Source organism: Coregonus lavaretus (genome assembly GCF_964263955.1).
Source record: "Coregonus lavaretus genome assembly, chromosome: 1".
Classification (NCBI taxonomy): Eukaryota; Metazoa; Chordata; class Actinopteri; order Salmoniformes; family Salmonidae; genus Coregonus; species Coregonus lavaretus.
Window position 1 is genome coordinate 93426820 of NC_139988.1, and position 17055 is coordinate 93443874.

Here is a 17055-nt window from a genome sequence, read left to right on the forward strand (position 1 = left end):
ACTAGTCCCCTCCCTAGCCTAACCACTAGTCCCCTCCCTGCCTGACCACTAGTCCCCCTCCCTGCCTGACCACTAATCCCCCTCCCTAGCCTGACCACTAGTCCCCTCCCTGCCTGACCACTAGTCCCCTCCCTGCCTGACCACTAATCCCCTCCCTAGCCTGACCACTAATCCCCCTCCCTAGCCTGACCACTAGTCCCCTCCCTGCCTGACCACTAGTCCCCTCCCTGCCTGACCACTAATCCCCTCCCTGCCTGACCACTAGTCCCCTCCCTAGCCTGACCACTAATATCCCTCCCTAGCCTGACCACTAGTCCCCTCCCTAGCCTGACCACTAGTCCCCTTCCTAGCCTTTTTAACTACTATAGTCATTGTCATGCCAGTTTTTTTTGGGGGGTGGGGGTAGTTGGTTATAGCAGATCTGGGACTATGGTATCCCTTCTCTCCCCAGACAAAACTCACCCTCTCAGCCTTGTCCTCCTGTGGTTCGGGGCTGGAGCAGACCTCGGCCAGGGCCACACGGAGCAGGAAGTCAAACAGGGGCACGGCCAGATCAGAGTTCACCACCCCGGAGCGGGACAGCTGATCCCTGACCTCTACCAGCGTCTCCTCCACTGACTGGATCTGCAGGGGAAAGATAGATAGATCAATCTCTTTTGATTCAAAGCTAAACTATCTGTCTGTCTGTCTGTCTGTCCATGTATCCATCTACCTATCTAGTTTCAAGTTTCAACGTTTATTCGCCACATGCACAGGATACAACAGGTGTAAAACAATACAGGATACAACAGGTGTAAAACAATACAGGATACAACAGATGTAAAACAATACAGTGACATTCTTACTTGAGAGCTCTTTCCCAACGGTCAGTGTCAGTACCTTATTCAATGTGCAGGGGTACTGGAGTGGTTGAGGTGGGATTATACGTAAAAAGTGACTGTTAGCAGGAATATATAAATACTATGGTAATATACATATATATATATATATATACAGTGGGGAAAAAAAGTATTTAGTCAGCCTACAATTGTGCAAGTTCTCCCACTTAAAAAGATGAGAGAGGCCTGTAATTTTCATCATAGGTACATGTCAACTATGACAGACAAAATGAGAAGAAAAAAATCCAGAAAAATCACATTGTAGGATTTTTTATGAATTTATTTGCAAATTATGGTGGAAAATAAGTATTTGGTCAATAACAAAAGTTTCTCAATACTTTGTTATATACCCCTTGTAGGCAATGACACAGGTCAAACGTTTTCTGTAAGTCTTCACAAGGTTTTCACACACTGTTGCTGGTATTTTGGCCCATTCCTCCATGCAGATCTCCTCTAGAGCAGTGATGTTTTGGGGCTGTCGCTGGGCAACACGGACTTTCAACTCCCTCCAAAGATTTTCTATGGGGTTGAGATCTGGAGACTGGCTAGGCCACTCCAGGACCTTGAAATGCTTCTTACGAAGCCACTCCTTCGTTGCCCGGGAGGTGTGTTTGGGATCATTGTCATGCTAAAAGACCCAGCCACGTTTCATCTTCAATGCCCTTGCTGATGGAAGGAGGTTTTCACTCAAAATCTCACGATACATGGCCCCATTCATTCTTTCCTTTACACGGATCAGTCGTCCTGGTCCCTTTGCAGAAAAACAGCCCCAAAGCATGATGTTTCCACCCCCATGCTTCACAGTAGGTATAGTGTTCTTTGGATGCAACTCAGCATTCTTTGTCCTCCAAACACGATGAGTTGAGTTTTTACCAAAAAGTTATATTTTGGTTTCATCTGACCATATGACATTCTCCCAATCCTCTTCTGGATCATCCAAATGCACTCTAGCAAACTTCAGACGGGCCTGGACATGTACTGGCTTAAGCAGGGGGACACGTCTGGCAATGCAGGATTTGAGTCCCTGGCGGAGTAGTGTGTTACTGATGGTATGCTTTGTTACTTTGGTCCCAGCTCTCTGCAGGTCATTCACTAGGTCCCCCCGTGTGGTTCTGGGATTTTTGCTCACCGTTCTTGTGATCATTTTGACCCCACGGGGTGAGATCTTGCGTGGAGCCCCAGATCGAGGGAGATTATCAGTGGTCTTGTATGTCTTCCATTTCCTAATAATTGCTCCCACAGTTGATTTCTTCAAACCAAGCTGCTTACCTATTGCAGATTCAGTCTTCCCAGCCTGGTGCAGGTCTACAATTTTGTTTCTGGTGTCCTTTGACAGCTCTTTGGTCTTGACCATAGTGGAGTTTGGAGTGTGACTGTTTGAGGTTGTGGACAGGTGTCTTTTATACTGATAACAAGTTCAAACAGGTGCCATTAATACAGGTAACGAGTGGAGGACAGAGGAGCCTCTTAAAGAAGAAGTTACAGGTCTGTGAGAGCCAGAAATCTTGCTTGTTTGTAGGTGACCAAATACTTATTTTCCACCATAATTTGCAAATAAATTCATTAAAAATCCTACAATGTGATTTTCTGGATATTTTTTTCTCAATTTGTCTGTCATAGTTGATGTGTACCTATGATGAAAATGACAGGCCTCTCTCATCTTTTTAAGTGGGAGAACTTGCACAATTGGTGGCTGACTAAATACTTTTTTTCCCCACTGTATATATATATATATATATGTGTGTGTGTGTGTGTGTGTGTGTGTGTGTGTGTGTGTGTGTGTGTGTGTGTAAACGGGGCTGAAAAGTGACTGGTAGCAGGAATATATGAATACTATGATAATATACGAATGGTAATATATACATGTAAACAGGGCTGAAAAGTATATACAGTACCCGTCAGAAGTTTTAGAACACCTACTCATTCAAGGTTTTTTCTTTATTTTTACTATTTTCTACATTGTAGAATAATATTGAAGACATCAAAACTATGCAATAACACATGGAATCATGTAGTAACCAAAAAAGTGTTAAATAAATCAAAATATATTTTATATTTGAGATTCTTCGAAGTAGCCACCCTTTGCCTTGATGACAGCTTTGCACACTCTTGGTATTCTCTCAACCAGCTTCACCTGGAATGCTTTTCCAACAGTCTTGAAGGAGTTCCCACATATGCTGAGCACTTGTTGGCTGCTTTTCCTTCACTCTGCGGTCTGACTCATCCCAAACCATATCAATTGGGTTGAGGTCGGGGGATTGTGGAGGCCAGGTCATCTGATGCAGCACTCCATCACTCTCCTTCTTGGTCAAATAGCCCTTACACAGCCTGGAGGTGTGTTGGGATATTGTCCTGTTGAAAAACAAATGATAGTCCCACTAAGCCCAAACCAGATGGGATGGCGTATCGCTGCAAAATGCTGTGGTAGCCATGCTGGTTAAGTGCGCCTTGAATTCTAAATAAATCACAGACAGTGTCACCAGCAAAGCACCCCCACACCATAACACCTCCTCCTCCATGCTTCACAGTGGGAACTACACATGCGGAGATAATCCGTTCACACACACTACGTCTCACAAAGACGCGGCGGTTGGAACCAAAAATCTCAAATTTGGACTCCAGACCAAAGGACACATTTCCACTGGTCTAATGTCCATTGCTCGTGTTTCTTGGCCCAAGCAAGTCTCTTCTTATTATTGGCGTCCTTTAGTAGTTGTTTTTTTGCAGCAATTCGACCATGAAGGACTGATTCACACAGTTTCATCTGAACAGTTGATGTTGATATACAGTGGGGAGAACAAGTATTTGATACACTGCCGATTTTGCAGGTTTTCCTACTTACAAAGCATGTAGACAAAAATCCAGAAAATCACATTGTATGATTTTTTAGTAATTAATTTGCATTTTATTGCATGACATAAGTATTTGATCACCTACCAACCAGTAAGAATTCCGGCTCTCACAGACCTGTTAGTTTTTCTTTAAGAAGCCCTCCTGTTCTCCACTCATTACCTGTATTAACTGCACCTGTTTGAACTCGTTACCTGTATAAAAGACACCTGTCCACACACTCAATCAAACAGACTCCAACCTCTCCACAATGGCCAAGACCAGAGAGCTGTGTAAGGACATCAGGGATAAAATTGTAGACCTGCACAAGGCTGGGATGGGCTACAGGACAATAGGCAAGCAGCTTGGTGAGAAGGCAACAACTGTTGGCGCAATTATTAGAAAATGGAAGAAGTTCAATAATAATTATAATAATAATAATTAATCATTTAGCAGACGCTCTTATCCAGAGCGACTTACAGGAGCAATTAGGGTTAAGTGCCTTGCTCAAGGGCACATCGACAGATTTTTCACCTAGTCGGCTCGGAGATTAGAACCAGCGACCTTTTGGTTACTGGCACAACGCTCTTAACCACTAAGATGACGGTCAATCACCCTCGGTCTGGGGCTCCATGCAAGATCTCACCTCGTGGGGCATCAATGATCATGAGGAAAGTGAGGGATCAGCCCAGAACTACACGGCAGGACCTGGTCAATGACCTGAAGAGAGCTGGGACCACAGTCTCAAAGAAAACCATTAGTAACACACTACGCCGTCATGGATTAAAATTCTGCAGCACACGCAAGGTCCCCCTGCTCAAGCCAGCGCATGTCCAGGCCCGTCTGAAGTTTGCCAATGACCATCTGAATGGTGCAGAGGAGGAATGGGAGAAGGTCATGTGGTCTGATGAGACAAAAATAGAGCTTTTTGGTCTAAACTCCACTCGCCGTGTTTGGAGGAAGAAGAAGGATGAGTACAACCCCAAGAACACCATCCCAACCGTGAAGCATGGAGGTGGAAACATCATTCTTTGGGGATGTTTTTCTGCAAAGGGGACAGGACGACTGCACCGTATTGAGGGGAGGATGGATGGGCCATGTATCGCGAGATCTTGGCCAACAACCTCCTTCCCTCAGTAAGAGCATTGAAGATGGGTCGTGGCTGGGTCTTCCAGCATGACAACGACCCGAAACACACAGCCAGGGCAACTAAGGAGTGGCTCCGTAAGAAGCATCTCAAGGTCCTGGAGTGGCCTAGCCAGTCTCCAGACCTGAACCCAATAGAACATCTTTGGAGGGAGCTGAAAGTCCATATTGCCCAGCGACAGCCCCGAAACCTGAAGGATCTGGAGAAGGTCTGTATGGAGGACTGGGCCAAAATCCCTGATGCAGTGTGTGCAAACCTGGTCAAGACCTACAGGAAACGTATGATCTCTGTAATTGCAAACAAAGGTTTCTGTACCAAATATTAAGTTCTGCTTTTCAGATCAAATACTTATGTCATGCAATAAAATGCAAATTAATTACATAAAAATCATACAATGGGATTTTCTGGATTTCAATCAAACAAACAATCAAGATGTCATCTTTAATTTAAGGGTTTTGTCAAAATGATTGTCTGAACCGTGTAGGAATTACAACCATTTTATACATAGCCCCCCAATTTTAGGGGCTCAAAAGTAATTGGACAAACTAACATAATCATGAATTAAATTGTGAGCTTTAATACTTGGTTACAAATCCTTTGCAGTCAATGACTGCCTGAAGTCTGGAAGCCATAGGCATCACCTGATGCTGGGTTTCTTCCCTGGTGATGCTCTGCCAGGCCTTTACTGCAGCTGTCTTCAGTTTCTGCTTGTTCTTGGGGCGTTTTGCCTTCAGTTTTGCATTCAGCAAGTGAATGCATGCTCAATTGGTTTCAGGTCAGGTGATTGACTTGGCCATTGCAGAACATTCTACTTCTGTGCCTTAAAAAAAAGTATTGGGTTGCTTTCGCAGTATGATTCAGGTCATTGTCCATCTGCACTGTGAAGCGTCATCCAATGAGTTTTGAAGCATTTGGCTGAATCTGAGCAGGTAAAAAAGCCCTAAACACATCAGAATTCATCCTGCTGCTTTTGTCAGCAGTCACATCATCAATAAATACAAGGGAACGAGTTCCATTGGCAGCCATACATGCCCACGCCATAACACTACCTCCACCATGCTTCACAGATGAGGTGGTATGCTTCGGATCATGAGCAGTTCCTTCCCTTCTCCATGCTCTTCTCTTCCCATCATTCTGGTACAAGTTGATCTTTGTCTCATCTGTCCATGGGATGTTGTTCCAGAACTGTTCAGGCTTTTTAAGGTTTTTAATCTGGTCTTCCTGTTTTTGAGGCTTACCAATGGTTTAAATCTTGTGGTAAACCCTCTGTATTTACTCTGGTGAAGTCTTCTCTTGACTTTGACACAGATACTCCTACCTCCTGGAGGGTGTTCTTGATCTGGCCAACTGTTGTCAAGGGGTTTTTCTTCACCAGGGAAATCATTATTCTGTCATTCACCACAGTTGTTTTCTGTGGTCTTCCGGGCCTTTTGGTTTTCCTGAGCTCACAAGTGCGTTCTTTCTTTTTAAGAATGTACCAAATAGTTGATTTGTCCACAACTAATGTTTTTGCTTTCTCTCTGATGGGTTTGTTTAGATTTTTCAGCCTAGTGACGGCTTGATTCACTCAGCTCTTTGGCCTTCATATTGAGGGTTAACAGCAACAGATTCCAAATGCAAATGCCACACTAGAAATCAACTCTAGACCTTTTATCTGCTTCCTTGTAAATGAACTAATGAGGGAATAACACACACCTGGTCATGGAGCAGCTGAGCAGACAATCACACACCTGGTCACGGAACAGCTGAGCAGCCAATCACACACCTGGTCATGGAACAGCTGAGCAGCCAAACACACACCTGGCCATGGAACAGCTGAGCAGCCAATCACACACCTGGTCACGGAACAGCTGAGCAGCCAATCACACACCTGGTCATGGAACAGCTGAGCAGCCAAACACACACCTGGCCATGGAACAGCTGAGCAGCCAAACACACACCTGGTCATGGAGCAGCTGAGCAGCCAAACACACACCTGGTCACGGAAAAGCTGAGCAGCCAAATCACACATCTTGTCACGGAGCAGCTGAGCAGCCAAACACACACCTGGTCACGGAACAGCTGAGCAGCCAATCACACACCTGGTCATGGAGCAGCTGAGCAGCCAATCACACACCTGGTCATGGAACAGCTGAGCAGCCAAACACACACCTGGTCATGGAACAGCTGAGCAGCCAATCACACACCTGGCCATGGAACAGCTGAGCAGCCAATCACACCCCTGGCCATGGAACAGCTGAGCAGCCAATCACACCCCTGGCCATGGAACAGCTGAGCAGCCAATTGTCCAATGACTTTATGTCCCTTAAAAAGGGGGGGGACCACATATAAAAAGTGCTGTAATTCCTTCACCGTTCACCCCATTTGGATGTAAATACCCTCAAATTAAAGCTGAAAGTCTGCACTTTATTATTTAATTCCAACTCCAATATGCTGTGGTAGACAGCTGAATAATAATAACATGGTCAATGTCCAAATATTTATGGACCTGACTGTCGATACTAATGGTCCTGAATAATCAACAAACAGCAGCGTAATGGTAGTAATAAATCGAGTTTTGTCTACAGGGTCAAAATACTTTAACCTGCTTTTTTTTGCAATAATCACTGATCTGGCTTTCAAGTCTAGCTATGAAAATGCCCTGTTTGTTACAAATTTAACTAAAACCATGCATAATGCACATTCACTAATAATGACTAACTTCTTCTAGCAGGCATTAGGCTGTAGAAAATTAACACAGGTCTCATCAACAATCTCTCAAGCCCACATGCTAGTGATTAGCCAGCTAATCTTTATATTTCAAGTTTAGGCAACTTGGATTTATTTGCTAGCTAACAAGGTTGAATTGTTATGAACACACCCTTCTGTCTGTCTCCAACTGTTTGAACAGCATGTTAGCCTGTCCACTTTGTTCAGATGTTGAAATCAAGTGGCCTACCTCATTTCTCAGAATTAGAACGAGTTGCCAATTCCTTATATAATTGTGCTTTTTGCTTATTTCACCTTTATAAAACACTGACTAGACAGCTAGTATAACAGTCTATGGCTAAAATGCTGCCAGCGGTAACCCAATGCCATGCGCAATAAACTGAGCATTCATTTTCCAGAATCAATGTTCATTAATACTCTCATTTTAGTATTGTCTGCTCTGCACGCAATTTGAATAGTTGAGACATAAAACGGGTATCGTTAGAAAAGTTAACTTCTCCTCTATTACAGTAAAATAATGTCTCAATGTGTTTCCATATGAGCGATTCGTTTGGACCAAACCTCAAATGGAAGATGTGATCTCTCAACTTTGTTGAGATGAGAGGCAGGGGGAGGGGTTTGGTGTGTGTAAACCAAAAAGAGGTTTCACTGTGGGGCCGATGAAGCCAGTGACGTAGGTGGTTAGCTCGTCAATGCTGTCGGCGAAGTCCTGGAACACATTTCAGTCAGCGCTAGCAAAACAGTCCTGCAGCATAGCCTCTGATTCAGTGGACCATTTCTCTACGGCTCATGTCACGGGTACTTCGTGATTTGAGCTTCTGTTTGTAAACAGGAAGCAGGAGTATAGCCTCGTGATCTGATTTTCTGAAGGGAGACAAGGGAGGACCTTGTATTCTTGCTTGTGGGTTGAGTAACAGTGGTCTAGGCCTTTATTGCCCCTAGTGGCGAAGGAGACATGTTGATAGAAGTTTAGCATCATGTGTCTTAATGATGCGGAATTAAAATCACCAGCAACAAGGAAAGCAGCCTCCGGGTGCATGGTTTCCTGCTTGTTTATAGCCTGGTACAGTTGGTTATGTGCCAGCTTGTTGTCCTGAGGTGGAATATACACAGCAGTCAACTCTCTCGGGAGGTAGAAGGGGCGGCATTTGTCGAGACTTCCACTGTGTTAAGAGTCTGCACACCATTTGCTGTTGATGAAGAGACATACCCCTCCCCCTCTGGATTTCCCTGAATCCGATGTCCTGTCCGCTCGGTGAATGGAGAATCCATCGAGTTGGATAGCCATAGGGGGTATCTTGTCCGAAAGCCATGTTTCAGAAAAACAGAGAATATTGCAGTTACGAGAGTCCCGTTGATAGCAAATCCGCGACCGGAGGTCATCCATCTTATTATCAAATGATTCTATTAACAAATAGAATGGAGGGGAGTGGTGGCCGGTTTCCCCTTTGCCTTAGTCTCACCAGGACACCCGCTCTCCTGCCTCTTTTCGCCGGCATTTCTTCTTGGGTAGTCCGAAGATTGGGTCGGAGATACACAAAGAGCCAAGGGCAGATGAGTCGAAGTTGAAGCCAGAATTGAGGTTGTTAAAAAGTTATTGTCGCTCATAAGAAATGATACATTTCGTGCTAAAAAAGTAACGATAAATGCCAAAAGAATCACAAAATAGCAAAGTTGGTTCGGTGCTTGCAAGACAGGAACCATACAGTATGGAAGCATGTTTTCATCTACCTTAAAGGTAGAATGCAATCTGTCACTTTCAAAGGAGTAAAGAAATATGTTTTATTGTCACATACACCAGATAGGTCCAGTGTAATGTGTTGTTTTACAGGGTCAGCCATAGTAGTATGATTGGTGCAGTGTAATGTGTTGTTTTACAGGGTCAGCCATAGTATGATAGGTCCAGTGTAATGTGTTGTTTTACAGGGTCAGCCATAGTAGTATGATAGGTCCAGTGTAATGTGTTGTTTTACAGGGTCAGCCATAGTAGTATGATAGGTCCAGTGTAATGTGTTGTTTTACAGGGTCAGCCATAGTAGTATGATAGGTCCAGTGTAATGTGTTGTTTTACAGGGTCAGCCATAGTAGTATGATAGGTCCAGTGTAATGTGTTGTTTTACAGGGTCAGCCATAGTAGTATGATAGGTCCAGTGTAATGTGTTGTTCTACAGGGTCAGCCATAGTAGTATGATAGGTCCAGTGTAATGTGTTGTTTTACAGGGTCAGCCATAGTAGTATGATAGGTCCAGTGTAATGTGTTATTTTACAGGGTCAGCCATAGTAGTATGATAGGTGCAGTGTAATGTGCTGTTTTACAGGGTCAGCCATAGTAGTATGATAGGTGCAGTGTAATGTGTTGTTTTACAGGGTCAGCCATAGTAGTATGATAGGTCCAGTGTAATGTGTTGTTCTACAGGGTCAGCCATAGTAGTATGATAGGTCCAGTGTAATGTGTTGTTTTACAGGGTCAGCCATAGTAGTATGATTGGTGCAGTGTAATGTGTTGTTTTACAGGGTCAGCCATAGTATGATAGGTCCAGTGTAATGTGTTGTTTTACAGGGTCAGCCATAGTAGTATGATAGGTCCAGTGTAATGTGTTGTTTTACAGGGTCAGCCATAGTAGTATGATAGGTCCAGTGTAATGTGTTGTTTTACAGGGTCAGCCATAGTAGTATGATAGGTCCAGTGTAATGTGTTGTTTTACAGGGTCAGCCATAGTAGTATGATTGGTGCAGTGTAATGTGTTGTTTTACAGGGTCAGCCATAGTATGATAGGTCCAGTGTAATGTGTTGTTTTACAGGGTCAGCCATAGTAGTATGATAGGTCCAGTGTAATGTGTTGTTTTACAGGGTCAGCCATAGTAGTATGATAGGTCCAGTGTAATGTGTTGTTTTACAGGGTCAGCCATAGTAGTATGATAGGTCCAGTGTAATGTGTTGTTTTACAGGGTCAGCCATAGTAGTATGATAGGTCCAGTGTAATGTGTTGTTTTACAGGGTCAGCCATAGTAGTATGATAGGTCCAGTGTAATGTGTTGTTCTACAGGGTCAGCCATAGTAGTATGATAGGTCCAGTGTAATGTGTTGTTTTACAGGGTCAGCCATAGTAGTATGATAGGTCCAGTGTAATGTGTTATTTTACAGGGTCAGCCATAGTAGTATGATAGGTGCAGTGTAATGTGCTGTTTTACAGGGTCAGCCATAGTAGTATGATAGGTGCAGTGTAATGTGTTGTTTTACAGGGTCAGCCATAGTAGTATGATAGGTGCAGTGTAATGTGTTGTTTTACAGGGTCAGCCATAGTAGTATGATAGGTCCAGTGTAATGTGTTGTTCTACAGGGTCAGCCATAGTAGTATGATAGGTCCAGTGTAATGTGTTGTTCTACAGGGTCAGCCATAGTAGTATGATAGGTCCAGTGTAATGTGTTGTTTTACAGGGTCAGCCATAGTAGTATGATAGGTGCAGTGTAATGTGTTGTTCTGCAGGGTCAGCCATAGTAGTATGATAGGTCCAGTGTAATGTGTTGTTTTACAGGGTCAGCCATAGTAGTATGATAGGTCCAGTGTAATGTGTTGTTTTACAGGGTCAGCCATAGTAGTATGATAGGTCCAGTGTAATGTGTTGTTCTACAGGGTCAGCCATAGTAGTATGATAGGTCCAGTGTAATGTGTTGTTCTACAGGGTCAGCCATAGTAGTATGATAGGTCCAGTGTAATGTGTTGTTTTACAGGGTCAGCCATAGTAGTATGATAGGTCCAGTGTAATGTGTTGTTTTACAGGGTCAGCCATAGTAGTATGATAGGTCCAGTGTAATGTGTTGTTTTACAGGGTCAGCCATAGTAGTATGATAGGTCCAGTGTAATGTGTTGTTCTACAGGGTCAGCCATAGTAGTATGATAGGTCCAGTGTAATGTGTTGTTCTACAGGGTCAGCCATAGTAGTATGATAGGTCCAGTGTAATGTGTTGTTTTACAGGGTCAGCCATAGTAGTATGATAGGTGCAGTGTAATGTGTTGTTCTACAGGGTCAGCCATAGTAGTATGATAGGTCCAGTGTAATGTGTTGTTTTACAGGGTCAGCCATAGTAGTACAGCACCCCTGGAGCAAATTATGTTTAAGTGCCTTGCTCAAGAGCACATAGGCAGATGTTTCACCTTGTCGGCTCGGGTTTTCGAACCAGTGACCTTTCGGTTACTGGCCCAACACTCTGGAGCTGATTGATATGGGGCTGATTGATATGGGGCTGATTGATATGGGGCTGATTGATATGGGGCTGATTGATATGGGGCTGATTGATATGGGGCTGATTGATATGGGGCTGATTGATATGGGGCTGATTGATATGGGGCTGATTGATAGGTACCTGGAATGGTACTACGTCTAGGTACCTGGAATGAAAGCTCCGGTTCGATCCTCTGCAGGCCTGAGTTAGCGCTGTGCAGGCAGATAGCTAGCAGGGCCTCCAGCATTCTGATGCTCTGTAGAGGCCACCCTTCATCCAGCCTCCTGGAAGGATCCTTCTGGGTCCCCTTCCCCTGCCCCTGCCCACCCTGGTCTGGGCTCACAGCTCCAGCTGGGTCCTTCCCTGGATCCTCCACTCCCAGGGTGGTGCAACCTTTCAAACAGAATGGCAAAAGCTGGCTGATGACTGAGCCATAGAACCGTTTTCATGTCTGTATCTACGTAATGCAGGGGTTCTTCAACTTTTTCAACCTGGGACCCAAATTAGAAATTCAGTGATTTCCTGGGACGCTAGCTCATGAAACCATGCTTCCTTTTGGGGTCCTAAGCGAGATTTGGTTGGATTCATATTTCTCTTTGCCTCTTGACGGCAAAGAGGAAAAAACTGAAGTTTTCAAGTTCATTTCCTGAAACACATTTAGCCATGCGGCAGAGAGAAAATGTTGCAATTTTATAAAAAAATGTCATGCAATTCTACCCATTTTGCCATGGGGTGGAGAGAAACCTTTGCAGTTTTAAAGCTAATTTCCTGAAATTCTACACATATTGCCATGACTTATGCCATGTTAACATGATCTCTGAGTGAGAGTGACTAACAACATCAAATGGGGGGCACCTGGAGGTCAGAGTTACCACAAGTGTTTTTACCAATCTAAAAATTGTTAGCTGACATGGCTAATTGAGTGACTGTCAGCGACTGAAATAACAAGAGAAAAACTGCTTTTATTTTTAAATTGCATCTTGTGCATTCTACTATTCTAACTCTCAACAGTAAGTTGAGACCCTGACTGAGTTCCCCAAAAATATTATATATTCATATGTACAGTACCAGTAAAAAGTTTGCACACATCTACTCATTCCAGGGTTTTTTCCAAATTTTGACTATTTTCTACATTGTAGAATAATAGTGAAGACATCAAAACTATTAAATAACACATATGGAATCCTGTAGTAACCAAAAACGTGTTAAACAAATCAAAATATATTTTATATTTGAGATTCTTCGAAGTAGCCACCCTTTGCCTTGATGACAGCTTTGCACACTCTTGGCATTCTCTCAACCAGCTTCATGAGGTAGTCACCTGGAATGCATTTCAATTAACAGGTGTGCCTTCTTAAAAGATAATTTGAGGAATTTCTTTCCTTCTTAATGCGTTTGAGCCAATCAGTTGTGTTGTGACAAGGTAGGGGTGGTATACAGAAGATAGCCCTATTTGGTAAAAGACCAAGTCCATATTATGGCAAGAACAGCTCAAATAAGCGAAGAGAAACGACAGTCCATCATTACTTTAAGACACGAACGTCAGTCAATTCGGAAGATTTCAAGAACTTTGAAAGTTTCTTCAAGTGCAGTCGCAAAAACCATCAAGCGCTATGATGAAACTGGCTCTCATGAGGACCGCCACAGGAATGGAAGACCCAGAGTTACCTCTGCTGCAGAGGATAAGTTCATTAGAGTTACCAGCCTCAGAAATTGCAGTCCAAATAAATGCTTCACAGAGTTCGAGTCAAAGACACATCTCAACATCAACTGTTCAGAGGAGACTGCGTGAATCAGGCCTTCATGGTCGAATTACTGCAAAGAAACCACTACTAAAGGACACCAATAAGAAGAAGAGACTTGCTTGAGTCAAGAAAAATGAGCAATGGACATTAGACTGGTGGAAATCTGTCCTTTTTGTCTGATGAGTCAAAATTTGAGATTATTGGTTCCAACCGCCGTGTCTTTGTGAGACGCAGAGTAGGTGAACGAATGATCTCCGCATGTGTGGTTCCCACCGTGAAGCATGGAGGAGGAGGTGTGATGGTGTGGGAGTGCTTTGCTGGTGACACTGTCTGTGATTCTTTTAGAATTCAAGGAACACTTAACCAGCATGGCTACCACGGCATTCTGCAGCGATACGCCATCCCATCTGGTTTGGGCTTAGTGGGACTATCATTTGTTTTTCAACAGGACAATGACCCAACACACCTCCAGGCTGTGTAAGGGCTATTTTACCAAGAAGGAGGGTAATGGAGTGCTGCATCAGATGACCTGGCCTCCACAATCCCCCGACCTCAATCCAATTGAGATGGTTTGGGATGAGTCAGACCGCAGAGTGAAGGAAAAGCAGCCAACAAGTGCTCAGCATATGTGGGAACTCCTTCAAGACTGTTGGAAAAGCATTCCAGGTGAAGCTGGTTGAGAGAATGCCAAGAGTGTGCAAAGCTGTTATCAAGGCAAAGGGTGGCTACTTTGTAGAATCTCAAATATAAAATATATTTTGATTTGTTTAACACTTTTTTGGTTACTACATGATTCCATATGTGTTATTTCATAGTTTTGATGTCTTCACTATTATTCTACAATGTAAAAAATAGTAAAAAAAATTAAGAGAAACCCTTGAAGGAGTAGGTGTGTCCAAACTTTTGACAGGTACTGTATGTTTATTTTTTTTACCCTGACATCGCGACCCACCTTTAACACGTCACGACCCACCTTTAACACGTCACGACCCACCTTTAACACGTCACGACCCACCTTTAACACGTCACGACCCACTTTGGGTTGCAACCCATACTTTAAGAAAGGCTGATGCACTTTAAGGGACCTCAATGGACATAAGTCCTTGTGTCATCCCTGTCCAGTTTTAAAATGCATGTATTGTGTATTTGTATTTTTTGTAACTGTCAAATAAAATCAATCAATCGATCAAACCTGGGGTTGGCATAGTGGTTGGTGATGGGGCAGGGGAGTCAGGGCTAGCCTTCCCATCTCTCTTCTTCTTGCCATCCTTGGTCTTAGAGGTGAGATTTTGGATGACCATGGTCATGAGGCGGGAACAGACGTCTAGTCCCCCGAGCCGGTAGAACTGTCTCTGGAACACGGGACTCGCCAGGTAGATCCAGCGACACACCGACCACACGTCCGCGGCACGCCGCACCTGTTAAAGTTCAAAGATTAGATGTATTATTTAATATATTATTAGGTAATATATTTATTATATATATAAATAATCGCTTTGGTAAATGACAAAAATGTAAATATTATATGTATAGTATACACTCTGAAATCCTTGATATTAATTAGGGCTGTCAAAGTTATCGCGTTAATAATGTGAATGCGTGGCATGTTTATCAGCGTAAAATGTTTTGACTCTGTTAAATCGCATCTCCATTTCTTCACTGCACGGAACCTTTTAAGAGCACATGTTCAGCACGGAACCTTTTAAGAGCACATGTTCAGCACGGAACCTTTTAAGAGCACATGTTCAGCACGGAACCTTTTAAGAGCACATGTTCAGCACGGAACCTTTTAAGAGCACATGTTCAGCACGGAACCTTTTAAGAGCACATGTTCAGCACGGAACCTTTTAAGAGCACATGTTCAGCACGGAACCTTTTAAGAGCACATGTTCAGCAGGGAACCTTTTAAGAGCAGAACACAACACGGAACCTTTTAAGAGCACATGTTCAGCACGGAACCTTTTAAGAGCACATGTTCAGCAGGGAACCTTTTAAGAGCAGAACACAACACGGAACCTTTTAAGAGCACATGTTCAGCACGGAACCTTTTAAGAGCACATGTTCAGCAGGGAACCTTTTAAGCGCAGAACACAACACGGAACACAGCTGCATTCTTTGCTTGGGCCTTTACATATCTGAAGACCGTTTAGCCAAAATCATGTCGACGTTATGCCCAATATTACCGGAGCTACAGTGCCTTCAGGAAGGATTCACACCCCTTGACTTTTTCCACATTTTGTTGTGTTACAAAGTGGGATTAAAATTGATTTAATTGTCATTTTCTGCCAACGATCTACACAAAATACTCAAGTGTCGAAGTGGAAGAAAAATGTCTTCCAAATGTCTGAATTTATTAAAAAAATTAAACACTAATATACAGTAGACAAAACATTAAGGAACAGGAGGTCTTTCCATGGAATAGACTAATAAGGATCATAGCTTTCACCTGGTCAATGTAACTTATTGAATCCACTTCAATCGGGTGCAACTCAATATTAGGAAGGTGTTCCTAATGTTTTGTACACTCGGTGTATCTTGATTACATAAGTATTCAACCCCCTGAGTCAATACATGTTAGAATCACCTTTAGCAGCGATTACAGCTGTCAGTCTTTCTGGGTCAGTCTCTAAGAGATTTCCACACCTGGATTGTGCAACATTTGCCCATTATTCTTTTCAAAATTCTTCAAGCTCTGTCAAATTGGTTGTTGATCATTGCTAGACAACCATTTTCAGGTCTTGCCATAAATTCTCAAGCAGATTTAAGTCAAAACTGTAACTCGCCCACTCATTCACTGTCTTCTTCGTAAGCAACTCCAGTGTAGATTTGGCGCTGTGTTTTAGGTTATTGTCCTTCTGAAAGGTAGTTAATCTCCCAGTGTCTGGTGGAAAGCAGACTGAACCAGGTTTGCCTCAAGGATTTTGCCTGTGCTTAGCTCCATTCCGTTTCTTTTTTATTCTGAAAGACTCCCCAGTCCTTGCCGATGACAAGCAATACCCATAACATGATGCAGCCACCACTATGCTTGAAAATATGGAGAGTGGTACTCAGTAATGTGTTGTATTGGATTTGCCCCAAACATACAATTTTGTAATGAGGAAAAAAAGTTAATTGCTTAGCTATTTTCTTTGCAGTATTAGTTTAGTGCCTTGTTGCAAACAGGATAAATGTTTTGGAATATTTGTATTCTGTACAGGCTTCCTCCTTTTCACTCTGTCATCAGGGTTAGTATTGTGGAGTAACTACAATGTTGTTGATCCATCCTCAGTTTTCTCTTATCACAGCCAATAAACTAACTGTTTAAAAGTCACCTTGGGCCTCATGTTGAAATCCCTGAGAGGTTTCTTTCTTCTCCGGCAACTGAGTTAGGAAGGACACCTGTAGCTTTGTAGTGACTGGGTGTATTGATACACATTCCAAAGTGTAATTAATAACTTCACCATGCTCAAAGGGATATTCAATGTCTGCTTTTTCTTTAATCTACCCATAGGTACCCCTCAGAGTGAGTCCATGCAACTTATT

The 17055-nt window shown here is 43.2% G+C and overlaps 1 protein-coding gene across 1 annotated transcript in view; it reads right to left on the bottom strand.

Annotated features, from left to right (window-relative positions):
• The window catches only part of LOC311134471 (lysosomal-trafficking regulator-like), a gene marked incomplete at both ends in the record, with an annotated part of 162828 nt that overhangs the window by 97397 nt on the left and 48376 nt on the right, over positions 1-17055 (bottom strand). Inside the window, 3 exon segments of the mRNA XM_084168154.1 lie at positions 463-624; positions 11955-12181; positions 14726-14951. Coding sequence (XP_084024280.1) covers positions 463-624; positions 11955-12181; positions 14726-14951 — 615 coding nt within the window.